General features: G+C 40.7%; 1 protein-coding gene across 4 annotated transcripts in view; it reads right to left on the bottom strand.

Moving 5' to 3' along the window:
• The window catches only part of CENPC (centromere protein C), an 87,638-nt gene that overhangs the window by 14,795 nt on the left and 58,734 nt on the right, over window positions 1-14,109 (bottom strand). For 2 of the 4 annotated variants that reach the window (XR_012655900.1, XR_012655901.1), the window contains one exon: window positions 12,940-13,024. Coding sequence is in view for 1 of the 4 variants with exons in the window: in XM_032805213.2 (XP_032661104.1) it covers window positions 6,080-6,152; window positions 11,665-11,755; window positions 12,396-12,550; window positions 12,929-13,024 (415 nt within the window). In the remaining 3 variants the exon portion in view is untranslated. Of the gene's footprint in view, window positions 1-6,079; window positions 6,153-11,664; window positions 11,756-12,395; window positions 12,551-12,928; window positions 13,025-14,109 lie in introns of those variants that run through there. The other 2 variants (XM_032805213.2, XR_004377098.2) reach the window with 2 other exon arrangements.

The raw sequence follows: 14,109 nt of genomic DNA, 5'->3' as shown, positions 1-14,109 counted from the left end.
TTCATAAGAAAGAAATGTTTTTAAACAAATGTATAGCTTGGCTACATGATGAATAAGATGTGATAGATATGTTAACTTTCTACTACAAATTTCTGAAACCTGTAAACTCCAAGGATTATGTTAATTACGCATAAATGAAGTTAATGGAAAACATATGCTTGATATTAGAACACTTCAGAGATGTGAAGGCTGAAGAGAAGGAAAGTAGAGCATGCCCTTTGCTTGTCTCATCAACAGGGTTGAAAGCTAGGACCTTTAGATCCACGACGTGAAATTCTTATCAGTTGAGCTAATAGAGTAGCTGGCAACAATAGTAGGCTGTTACTCTCTCTGTGGACCAACCACAAGAGGGAAACAGTGACTTACCCAACTAGTTGCTATATAGTAGAGCAGGGATCGGCAACCTTTCAGAAGTAGTGTGCCGAGTCTTCATTTATTCACTCTAATTTAAGGTTTTGCGTGCCGGTAATACATTTTAACGTTTTTAAAAGATCTCTTTCTATAAGTCTATAATATATAACTAAACTATTGTTGTATGTAAAGTAAATAAGGTTTTTAAAATGTTTAAGAAGCTTCATTTAAAATTAAATTAAAATGCAGAGACCCCTGGACCGGTGGCCAGGACCCGGCCAGTGTGAGTGCCACTGAAAATCAGTTCGTGTGCCACCTTTGGCACATGTGCCATAGGCTGCCTACCCCTGTAGTAGAGGAAAGGTGGGAATCCAAACGCCTGGGTTCTATTTCTGGCTCAGAAGGGGAGTGTGTTTTAGCGATTAGAAACACAGATTTGTCACATTCATTCTGAAAATCAGCATAGCAAAGTGGAAGGGTAGGGTGTGTCACATTAGAGAGCTGCTACCTATTCCTAGCTCTGTCAGTTGTGTCCTGGTGCAACTTTTCAGTTATCCCATCTGCACAATGGAGAAAATGTTATTGACTGCCTCCTAAAGAAAGTGCACAAAATCTTACTCAATAAGGGCTGTGAAAAGCATGCAATTCCCTTACCAGTTAGTGGAACAGCTGAAATTACAACTCATGTTCCCAGCCCAGAACACTTTCCCTAGGCCAAAGCATATTCTGCAGCTGCTCTACTGCCTGTTTACTCTGTGGAGGCAGGCAGGGATTTCAGTGAGGCCTTGGAGCAAGCTCAGTGCAATTAAAATGTTCAGAGTTTCAGCTACAAGCCACTAACAAGTTCTACTGAGCATAGGCAAATGGTGGTTTTCAGAGGCTTATAATTTGGACAAATCTGGATGGACTTTCACAAAGACAGAAAAAGATATTTCTCTGAATCATTCCCCCGTCAAATTCAAACTCCTGCTTCAAAAGCAGGTGCTGAAACCCTTCACTTCATTCTCAGAAATGGATAAAATATTTTCGGAAAGAGAATTCAATCTGAAGCAAAAAGCACACATGGAAAATTTCAGCTCAAATGGTTAAACTGGCAAAGTTACAAAAGTGACTGTAAGTCTATTAATGAAAAGTGTTAGGCAACTAGAAAAAAAACAGTTATATCTATTGCAACTGTTGTTCTTCCAGACGTGGGTGCAGACATGAATTCACTCAGATGCGTGCATGTCCACCAGGCTCGAGCACTTTATGTAGCAGTATCTATTGGGGCAGCATATGCACCCAGGACCTCCTCATGGCCCCTCCTGAGGCTATGTAAAGACAGCACTGCAACAAACCCCTCAATTCCTCCACACCGGAATACATGACTGAAGACTCCAATGCAAAGGGGACGGAGGGCGGATCATTTAATACATGCCTGCACCCACATCTCTGATAACAAAAGTCATAATATAGCTAAGTGACTTTTTTCTTCTTCGAGTGGTTACAGATGTGTATTCCACTCAGATGACTCACAAGCAGTACCACCAGAAGGAGGGGCTTGGAGTCAACTTGAAAGAGTGAATTGGACCTTGAAGCAGAGGTGATGGCATAGTGCTCAGTAAAGTTATGCACAGAGGACCAAGCAGCAGCCCTACATATATCCAGTATGGGAACATCCCTGAGACACGTGACCAAAAGTTCTGACTATTCTCTTGGATAAACTCAGTTGGATGTCCAAAACTGCAGCCATCCTCCTTAGGAGGTCCTGGTAAGACTTAAAGTCTTCCAGAACCAAGAAAAATGAATCTGGAATTGTGGGTTCATCCAGTGAGGAGGATGACAATGGAGGAGGTGCAAGTGGACCGTCCTGGGGCAAGTCCTGTTCCTGTAGTTGCTTTGCTGTATCAAAGACTCAGTGAAGGTAATATCAATGTGTGCCCCCAAAACAGGTGGCTCAAGGAACAGAATGGTCTGCTGACCCTCCCTAGAGTGTGCTGATGATCATGACCTTGGAGAGCTGGGAGCTTCCCTAGGGTTTCAAGGGGGCCAGTAAGGAAATGAGTAGGTCATAAGAAGCCAGTATGTACCAGGCCATGACTCTCTGTGCCTGCTGTAGAATCAGTCTCAGTACCAATGCTCTTCCTCTGATGGTGGTTTAGAAGACTTCTGCAACTGACACCTAGGAGGGGATGGAAAAGTAGAGGACGACTCCAAAGCCTGCTGCAATAGGAAATGGATAGGCCAAACCTGAAGGGGTCACTAAGTATCCTGCTCTGTCTGTAACCCATGGAAAAAACAGCATCAGTACCAGAGTCAGTACAGTAGTCAGTACCATGAGTACCGCATGAGATCGAGGATGCATTGAGAGGCAGAACCAAGAAGGGCTTTGGCCCCAGTGCCAAGATACAGGACACCATTGTTACACTGTTCAGAGAACAGCCTGACATTGAAACTGTAGAGCTAAGATGGAGGCTGATGTTGAGGCCAAAGAAAAAGCCAGTACAACAGGGCTTTCCTTCAGCAGGTTTCCTAGCCAGTACTGACAATTGTGCCAGTAAGTCTACACTGCAAGGCAACCTATCTGGACAGGCCAGGAACTGCAGGGTCCATCTCCACAGCAGAAAACTCATGAACCAGAAGAGACTCTGGGACAGAAAGGCACAGTATGCCAGCTGCTGCCCGATAAGCCTGTGGCATCACTGGTACTGACAATGCCAGGACTGAAATCGAAATCATTGGTACCGGACTCAATAGCTGTTCCACAGATGGTACCCGAGTTGATGGCACAGTACAAATGTATTCTGGCCTCGTTACCGTGGAGCAGATGGACACTCCTGATCTATCCTGAGTGCTCAGAGAGTCTCGGTGATGGTCCACACTCATTTTAGAAGAGGAGAAAGTCTCTGAGCTGGAATGTCCCCAGTCAGTCTTATCAGTTCTCTTACACAGAAGCCCAGAGGAAGGAGAACAATCTATTCTCCTCCAAGGGGAAGAGTCGAAGTCTAGAGGACTATACGAGACCACTGCCACCCTTGAAGCAGTGTGAGGGGCCGGATGATCTGTCAAAGGCCCTGGTGTTTAAACAGGCCTCCTGGCTTTTCCATGAGGTGCTGTTTGTGATGCAGTTCTCCATGAAATCTGCATTCTCTTGAATGACCAGAAGATACTGCACATTTCTGTTGTGTCCCTCATTGACAGGGGTCCCTCCCCACTCTGAACTCTGGGGTACTGATGTGGGGACCCGCATGAAAGACCCCCTAAGCTTATATTCCACCAGCTTAGGTTAACTTCCCCAAGGCAAAAATTCCTTTCCTTGTCCTTGGACTGTATTGCTGCCACCACCAAGTGATTTAAACAAAAATTCAGGGAGGGGCCACTTGGAGCCTTATCCCCCCAAACCCATTCACCCCATTTCCTGGGGAGGCTTGAGAATACTATTCTAACCAATAGGTTAACAAAGGGAGCACAGACCAAACCCTTTGTTTCTTAGGACACTGAAAATCAATCAGGTTTTTAAAAGAAGAGCTTTATTATAAAGAAAAAGTAAAAGAATCACACCTGAAAAATCAGGATGGAAGGTAACTTTCCAGGGTAATAAAAAGATGTAAAACACAGGGGACTCCCCTCTGGACCCAACTTCACAGTTACAAAAAACAGGAATAAAACTCTCTCTTAGCATAGGGAAAATTCACAAGCTAAAACAAAAGATAATCTGACACATTTCCTTGCCGTACTTACAATGTTTGTAATCTTGGATGCTCATTTCAGGTATGTTTTTAGGAGATGTTTTTCCCTCTCTGTTCAGAGAAGGAACAAACAAAGAGCGTAAACAAAACCTCCTCCCCCGCCACCTCCAGCTTTGAAAGTATCTTCTTTCCCTATTGATCCTTCTGATCAGGTGCCAGCTAGGATAATTGAACTGATTAACCCCTTACAGGTAAGGCAATTCAGTACAGCTACTCAGAAGGGACTTTATGCTACCCTTAGCTGTATGTTTATGACACTCATCAAGACACAGCAAGCACTGTGCAATCAGTGTGTGGGGATCACCCCACACTACTGACAGTGCTTAAACCTGGTGAGGGTGTATCACCAGATTTCTACACTAACTACTTAAAATGAATATAAACTACTGTGTAACTAACCTACTACTAACAACCTCCAAAAACAACACAGAGAAAACTCACTGTGATGCAGTAACTATCAGGTAAACTGCACAGAGATCTGCGACTCAGGCTGTGAGTAGGAGAAGGCACTGGGGGCTCAAGGGCAGTGCCACCCTTTTATACAGCCTCAGGATGGGGCCTGAGACTGCACAGGGCACATGCAACAACCCGACAGGTACTGTTACACAAAGTTCTCCAGCTGTGACACATGAAGCATGAGCACACCTGAGTTCAACACACACCTGAAAACACCTGAAGAACAACTATTGGCATTAACACTAGTTCTGCCTGTAATATTTGTATTTGAGTTAAAAATATATTTTGAGTGCGATAATTGGCCTAATTACAATGAAATTGTCTTTGGTTAGTCATTTTAACAATGCACCAGCAAACATTTTATGAAAATAATTCAACTGCTTATTGACAGTGAAACAGTCCTAATGCTAAATAGATCAAATTCATACAGAAATGCTCTAAATATGTACCTAGACAATTAAGATGTCTTATTTAAATCACGGCAAGCTGATAAGCATACAAAGCAGGAGTGTGCCTAGCAATTCAATAATGACTCCCTTTGATCCTATTTATATACCAGTTTTGTCAAAAAAACAACTGCCTCTGATGTGATAAACAAATTTGAGATCTTAGATCTCAGCATTTTCCTGGTTTAGACAACTGAATTGGGGGAATGGGTTACCAATGAGGTGAAGGTTCATTAATTTCAACAAGAGGTATTTGTCAAGTAACATAGGATGCATCAAGAGATTATCTATATCTCATTTTTCTTTTTCAAAAAAAGATGAAAGCATTGAACTGCCCGGAGAAAATATAGCTGTTACAAAGAGACATTTGGAGATAGCCAGAGCTGACAACTTTTATCTCTGCTAACGTCTTGTCCCCTGAGATGCATTATAGTGCAGTGACATCAAAGCTGGATTGACGACTATGACTGCTATTATCAATGACACAAGGATAAAGAGAGGCCTGAGGTATCGGCAATGATAAGCAAAATAGAAAATCTACCATAAAAAATACTGTCCAAAACTTACCCAAATACCAACTTTCCATTGGTACAGTTTCGCAAAGTGAGGCATTTTGCATTTGAAAAGGGCATGTGAAAATCTCAAAATTGTCTGCAACCTCTACTAACAGCCACCATATAGGACTTGAGGAGAAGGCACAGGACAAGGTGGTATAAGCTTTCAACCATACACTACAGTTCATTTATTAAAATATGATTTTTAAAAAATTAGTACCTCTACCTGTCTGTTGCACAATCAAGTTTTTATACTGTATACACACAGGAGATCAGAGTTAATTGGTACAATGGACCCTTTAAGTGTCTTTAATTTTCTTAATTCTGTAGGAGCTCAGGTATCCTCTTTTTGGTAGTAGAAAAACTGCTTTGTATATGCACAGCTATAACATTTAAAAATGCAATTTTTTAAGAATACAATGTTCAGATGGACATAAAAGGCCCTTTTATATTCAAGAGTAATTGGATAATAGAAAACCACACTGCGTACAAACTTTAAATATATTTTAGGAGAAACTTTTATGTACAAAGTTATTTTCCCCACCTTTCTCCTTTCAGCTGTGTGAAAAGAAGAATACTTTCCTCATTCAGGAGATTCCGTATGTTGTATCCATTTCCTAAGAGTAAAAGAATAAAAAGTCATCAGAACATTTTATAGCATTATGACCAAGTTGCTATAGCATCACTTAACTTTGAACACTTTTCCTATAGGCATTTTGAACTCTTTGGCAGTTAGGGTAGGTCAGCAACTTAAACAGGATTTCATGCATAATTCCGAAGAACAATAACGGCCAAGCCACCAAAGCCTGAATGTGAATTTAAAATTTATTAAGAGTTGGGAGGAAAGAAACTGCATCTAGAATTGTTTACTTTGATATAGAGTTAGACTAACTTTAAGAGGATGTGTATTGAGGAGTGTCTTGAAGAGAATGCATAAGATTGGGCCATTAGCCCTCAACAGCTATAAGAAAACTTTAATAAAAGCAGTGATTTTCATACCAAGAAAAAAAAAATCAAGGCTATCCCCTCAAGAGGTTCAAACTGGTAATTAATTGGAGTTCTCAAGAATAATGTCTGCAGATCCTCACTACTGATTTGTATGCTCACGCCACCACAAACTTAGAACCATTTAAAAGGTGGCGAGTGGACACATACTTCTTACAGAGTAAGGCTTTTGAAGGGAGTTACAGAGAGATCTACAGCCTCTAGCACCTTCAATGCCTTTCCACTTATATTCAGAATACCAGTAGATGGACCCTAAGGAAGTGGAGAAGGATGGAAGTTAAGTATAGATCTGCAGAGGCCATACACAGAGATTTTACCAGTCATGGGTAAGTGACCAATTTTTTCCCTTCAGAAAGTATTGCTGCAGATCCTTATTCTTGATACATTAAGAAGTAACAACCTCCTCAAGGAGTGGGGGCTTGGGAGATTTGCTGGTGCCTTTCTCTGTGTGATTTGAGAGTGGGTTCAGGGAGCATTCATGCAATCTAGCTGGGTCCTGGGCATCATATGCTGTTGTACTGAGTGATGACAGCACCTGGAGGGGTTTGCTGCTGATCACTAGCAAAGCACTGTGAGAGACAGCGCAGGCTGGAGAATTAAGGGGACACAGTGAAAGCCCACTTCCAGGTTGTACCCCAGAGATCCCATCACAATATTATGTAAGTTTCATAAAAACTGCCTTCAACCTAGTGAAATTGACTGTCTACTTCAGAATCATCACCAATTAAAGTCATACGCTTTAATACTGTCTGATCCATTTACAGCAAACTTTAATATGGAATAGATTCCATTTTAACTTTACCTTGAAAGGAAAAAACTGGGTAATTAACAAAAAGTTTGTCCCTCTTAATATCCAACTTGTGTAACCTAGCCTGGACAGGTAAATTATGTGATTTCAGAAACCAAGCCAGAGGTGTCAAACTTATTCAAGTGGAATTTTACGACAATTTTAAACAGAACATTAGTGTGCAGATGCAAGACCAACTGAATGCAATAAATAATCAGCCAAAGTTGGTAACTTGCCGTCTTCCTTGCAGATGTTATAGCTAGGAACAGTATTCTGGTGCAGATAAATGGAATACTTCAAGGGCTCAAGGTGTAACTATCACTCTACTCCTGGGAGACTCCAGACAGGCATTTGCCAGGCTGCACCACTACAGTAGGGCTGTGGCTGAATGTGAAAAGAGGTTAGATTGTAAATAATGTGTGTTGTGTGATGCTCAAATGTCCAATGGATCAGCGCACCTTCAGCCTGAAACATACCAGGGAGAAGATGCCCCTAAGGGGCTGGCTAAGTAGGCTTTACCTTTTATGCCCAAAATGAGGGGGAGCAGTGCCTGCTGCTTTTCTTTTTTAAAAGGAGGCTTTGAAAGTCAATTCTGGGTACCTGAAGAGCCAGCATTCACTAGATCCAGATTTGCTCAGTTACTGGCTAACACTCACAAGAGTAGTAATTGTTGGTTCTAGCTCCATCCAGTGATCTTACAACCAGATGGGGATTCTGAGACCAGAGTAAAAAACTCAGCAACACCAAAAATACCTGAAGCTCTTAGCCTCTGTTACAATGCACTGACATCCAGTATCTTCAGGTGGGTCCAATCAGTTCCAAGTGTCTCAAATCTGGCAGTAATTCCCCTTGGGCTACCTATAATTTTGGCTCTGGCATGGTTGTGGATCTCACTGCTATTTTTGGCTCCAGAATCTGTTCTTGAGAAGCAGCCTCCATTGCTGAACTCTCTACAGTAAGTGGTAGGTGTTCCCAAAGCTCCAGATAGCCTGTGCGGACCTCTCACCCTTCAATTTTGGGTCTGAGGCCCCGTATCAGAGAAGTGCCAAGGATGTAAGGGAACTGAATCCTCATGGGAGATAAAATAGATGTTCATACAATCCCCAAAGTCTTCCACCAAGACTTCTTCCTTTGTAGTGAAAGAGGTTCTTAATGTGGGCTTCTGACAACTTGATCTTTTTTTCTGCCTCCAATCCTAATATTCTGAACTATTTATTTCCACCACAGACTGGGATTAATTCATTACTACTGAGATGAACTTTGCATGTCACCCATCTAAATGAGGGACTTACGTTTTCGGTCCTTTACTGTGAAAAGGTTTAAGAAGAACCTGTTCTAGGTTAATCCAGTTTGCAAACCTGCTTCATCACAGGATTTCAACTTGGGGCTAATGAGAAAGATAGCAACTAGAGAAAAGACGATTTCCTGAACCTGCATTAAACTGGAACCAAATCCAGAACAGGAGATGAACTGATTAAAATATTTCCCGAAAGCTGTGTATATTGGAATTGATCACATAACAGTAAAATAATAAATCTCTTCCCCCACAAGGGACTGGGGGGAAAAAATCCAACATTTACTTTTTTAGATTGCCTGGAAAAATTTCAGACTGCTCCTGTATCTGATTAACTGAACAGGTCATAACTAATGAAACAATTATCCCTCCCTCATATTGTTACAGCAAACAAAGAGGAAAATAATAGAAAAGACCATTTTTTACGTGCTGCTAATTGGGTTTCTTTCAGTCCCATAATACGCAACTCAGACCATATTATAACTAAGACTGTGAATCTGCCACAGAGGTCGCAGAAGTCACCGATTCCATGACTCTCCACGACATGTTTGACTTCCACAGCTGCAACAGCCAGTGTGGCTGGCTCCGGGGCGGACTGAGAGCTGTCCCCAGGAGCCTCAGAACAGTGGGTGGACAGAGGCAGTCAACCCCAACAATCTGAGCAGGGGCCTGCTGTCAGCCCCAGGGATTCCCCAGAGCAGCAGTGGCCTAGGAGCAGCTAAGGTTTAGTCATGGGTATTTATAGTAAAAGTCAGACAGGTCGGGGCAGTGAATTTTTGTTTATTGCTTGTGACCTGCCCATGACTTTTACTAAAAATACCTGTGACTAAATCTTAGCCTTAATTATAATCTCCTACCAGCAGATGAAAACAGGAAACAACTTTTGTGATGTTAGACCCTAACGAAGGAAGATTTACCAGCTTAACGCATTCTTTTAAAAAAACTTCTTTTAGAAAACTGGAGCAGTAACAACAATAAAAGCAATTGTGACAATATAAAGAAAACTCTATTTTCACTCCCAGAATTGTGAGGCGTTGTATAAAAAAGTCCCAAAAGGTATGATTAGAAACTAACAAACAGGACAATGTTCTAATTCCCTCCAACATTACAGCAAACCAACAGGAATATCCTAGCTGGAATATTATGAAATTTGTGAGAAAAGTTAGTCAGTAAAAACTGCTTTTTCCTAGTGCCTCTAATATCCAACACTTAAAATGCTTTCTTCAGTTTTGGCTACTCATTCTTTATAGCTCCGTCACAACTACTTCCCTGTATCAAGTTTATTCACAAAGTTTCTTTACTTTTGAAATGGGAGATCTTTTTTACTCTTTTTCTCAATATTATGACTTTTTAATCTCAGTTTGAGAACTCTTGCAGAACTCACTGTTACCTGGGTACAACTGATTTTCAGCTCAACTCCTCTGTTGATATTTTGTCTTTCCTACCATATTTCAGGATCCAAGAGCAACCAAATCCTATTCTCCTTCTACAGGCACAGAAGACTGGATTCTTTAGCAATTTTAGTATTCTTGATCTAGTCACCTGCTGAAAGTGACTACATCCAAATGCTAGAACTAAAAGTCTTCGGCAGATGAACAGAGCCTGCTTCATGGTTCTGAGCTCCAAGACATTTAGTATGTTTAACTCACTGACCTTGTCCACACATTAGGACTTTTCAGACCTATAATTCGGAAAACTCTTCTGATGGGAATACTGGCAGAAGCTCCAAGTTTAAACAAAGCTCATATTTAAACATGATGGTAAAAATAATTGTGCCTGTCTGAACTATGGAAAGAATAGTCAAAGTGGAGTTGGCTTTGGTAGTTTTACCATATTTTTCACACAGAACGTGTAAGTCCTTGACAGTCAGATGTCTGTAGTTATTGGGTGGATAGACAGCTGCATGAGAAATTAGCATCCATGGCCAATAGAGGGCCAGTAGTAAGATTATAGGGTGAATTCACCAGGGGCTTTAGACGCCTGCGTTTAGTAAAAATGTACCTAATAGTATTTGTAGTGACAACTGTTCTGGCAGGGGCAATCTAGACTAAATCCTGCAGGGTTTCAGTACATACCTTTAAAGATGCATTGTCCACAGCAATAGAGAGGACAAGAGCCATCCTAACCATGTCATCTCCAGCCCCTGAAAAGTCTTTGACCCTTTGCTTGGGACTACTAACTTAAAGACAGGAAATCCTGCTAAAAAATGGAGCTGCAAACTAATTACACTGAAAGCCAAATAACTTAGTCCTTGTCTACAGTGGAAAGCCACACCGCTTTAATTATACCCGTATAATTCACCTGGTGGGGATGCAGTTATGTCAGCATAAATGGTATAGCCATTCCCATACAGGAAGGGGAATAACTATACAGGTTTAAATCACCTTTATGCTGGTATAACTGCATCTACAATAAGGCTTCAATATAGTATAGCTTTCAGTAAAATATATATCATAACCCTAACCAACCATAAAGTTATACCAGTAAAACTCAACTGAAGATCAATCCCATAATAAGCAAGCTGGTTTAGCTGACCAGAAAAGATCAAAGAACTGAACAGTGTCTGGCAGTCTAGTAACTTTCACAGGTTGAAGATGACCTCACTATTTCCTTTTCCTGCCTTCTGCTAGTAACAAGATATAATAGCCATGATTTGGGCAAACATAGTGGGGATTTCTCCAAACCTTTTTATGAAAACGTTAACACTTCAGGTAATACTGCTACACCTTGTACTAGCTCTTCTTGAGTGACTGAAGACAAGGTCATAGCTTTTGGCTTCATGGTGCACTTGAAGCCTGAAGATAACCAACATAAACATACACTGTTTTGTGTTACTGCTTACACACAATGGACCATTAACTTCTCTCTGCCTTTGGGACTCATTCACCTCTTAATGAGGTTCTTATCCCCAGATTCAGCAAAAGTTCCCAATTATTCCCTATCTTTCTCCTAGCGACCCCTGCCCCTTCAGCTTAGTTTCCATCACTTATACTCTCCCTTCAGCTGGTCCTTTTGCAACAAATTGTTTTTAAAAGGTACTTACCTTCTGGGACATAGAAAAAATCTCCTGTAGTCAGAAAGTAGGATGTCTTATGAAGGGTAACAATAATCTTGCCATGGATAACATGGAAAGCCTTCAAAAATCAAATCAAAAGCAAATATTCTATCATTAGTGAAATATATTCTTTGCAAAATGATCATAGTACTATCAAAGAAAAAAATCCTTTAGGCTGAAACTTTCTCCTCTCATAGACACTAACTTTTTTGTACAAATACAAATTAAACACCTCAAAAAACGAATAAGCCCCCAACTCCTCTCGTCACTGCCCCCACCCTACTGCAAATTATGGTTGTGAAATCAAGCATTTAATAAAGACAGGTATTTGAAATGTAACATTTTCTCCTATAGTAAGACTTTTACATTGTTGCCTACAAGTTACGGTATTTATTAACAATATCCAGATATTTACCATAGAACGAAGAACACAGGAAGGCTAACGCGTGCCAGATGGCTAAGTTACTTTTGCAGAGCAAAATTTAACTAAGTGACTTTCCCTTATTTTTCAGTGTTTGATTCTACAATGTAAAGGTTTCATTAATGTGTTTTCTACATGTATTCCTTTTTAAGAAAACGTAATAAAAGTTACAAATACAGCATTAACGTCAAGTAGTAAAATACTTCTAACAATATTAAACAGGTCTTTAAAGTATCAAAGCCTTTCAGTACATGGTATTTTGCTACAGAAGAATATATAAGGAAACAGATGTACTCACTATATTATCTGTGTATACAAATTGGTGCCCTTTTTCTTTAAGCGGTTTCAAGATCAATTTACCAGCAGCAAAAACAGATGTATTCAGGTTTTTATATATTTCCACTGACTCATCATTGAAGAAACAAGAATGACTATTTCCAGTGTTCACACACTCTACAGAAAAACAAAATTGCCAGAAGCTGAGCAACAACATCCACGTGTATATTAAATATTTTTGTCATTAGCACAGCATGCCATCCAATTTCTTAACCATATTAAGTACTCAGCATAGTACTTTGTTGTAAGATTCCAGGTTCAGTAGACTGAAAAATTCTAGAGTAGTGTGCTATCTCCCTACCTTTTTCCCCTTCTCTGGCTCCCCTGACTTTCTGCATGAGGAAGGAAGTGGGATATCTCAGCACCTCAAGAGTTTAGGTGTGCGGAGGATGCCCTGATCAGCATACTTCCCTGTATGACCCCAAAGGTGGACCAAATTCTGCAATCTTATCACAGAATTCTTCAGAACCTGGTCATGTCATTTCAGCAACTTACCTAGCAAAACCTCTTCATTAATTGTTGGGTCCCATACAGCAGTTGGCTTAGAAGTATCTGCTAGGGAGATATTCAAATGTTCAACAACATGACTCCCTGAAAAATAAAAGTGTAAAAAAACTAATCACTGTACATTTTTAAACCAATCTGAGATGATGATATGCCACTATCATTTCTCAAATATTTTAGAATTCAAATGCATAGTGAAGGATTTAAATAATTCCTCAGAATTTAAATATTCAAATAGGTTGAAAGACTACGTCCTTAATAAATGAAAATTACTTGTAATACAAAATTTTTGAAGCTATAATTTATCAGTGCAGTCACTCTCTTATGCAAGACAGGCAGGGACTCTCTAGAACAGTGGCAACTGCTCCTGTCACAACAGTAACAACAATACATCTCCAAGACCATATACCTTCTAAAGTTCATTTGCTGCTTTAAAGACACTGGAGTTCCTGAAGCTACTTAAAATTTTAAACATTTTATGAAGCCCTGAAAAAGCCTTTCCCCTACCAAATTCTGATGGAGGTGACTGGGTGAGTGGGAATACTCAAAGATGAAACTTTCAAAGAAAACTTATTACAAGTGAAGGTTTTCCTTTTCTTTACAAGATTACAGGATCCTCACTTGGAGATTAAAATTTCAAGGGATATTTCTAAACTAAAAGGTAAATCTTCCAGCCAAATGTCAGGAAGTCAGTGTAACTTCTTGCAAAGTACAGAAAATTAAGACTCCTCTAAGGTAAAATCTTCAGGATGACTGCAGGCAACCAATCCAAAGTAAGATATCCCAGCTTTCACACAACCTCTAAGGGGCAGGACAGTTTGGGCACCCTATAACTGGGGAGCAATTCCTACAAGCAGTCAGAAAAGATGGTTACTCACTGTTGTAATTGTTGTTCTTCGAGATGTGTTGCTCATATCCATTCCAATTAGGTGTGTGCGCGCCGCGTGCATGCTCGTCGGAAGATTTTTACCCTAGCAACACCCGGCGGGTCGGCTGGGCGCCCCCTGGCATGGCGCCGCTATGGCACCGAATATATACCCCTGCCGACCCGTCCACTCCTCAGTTCCTTCTTTCCGGCTACTCCGACAGCGGGGAAGGAGGGCGGGTGTGGAATGGATATGAGCAACACATCTCGAAGAACAACAGTTACAACGGTGAGTAACCGTCTTTTC

This window comes from Chelonoidis abingdonii, chromosome 5 (genome assembly GCF_003597395.2).
Source record: "Chelonoidis abingdonii isolate Lonesome George chromosome 5, CheloAbing_2.0, whole genome shotgun sequence".
Classification (NCBI taxonomy): Eukaryota; Metazoa; Chordata; order Testudines; family Testudinidae; genus Chelonoidis; species Chelonoidis abingdonii.
This window is presented reverse-complemented; position numbering and strand designations above follow the sequence as displayed.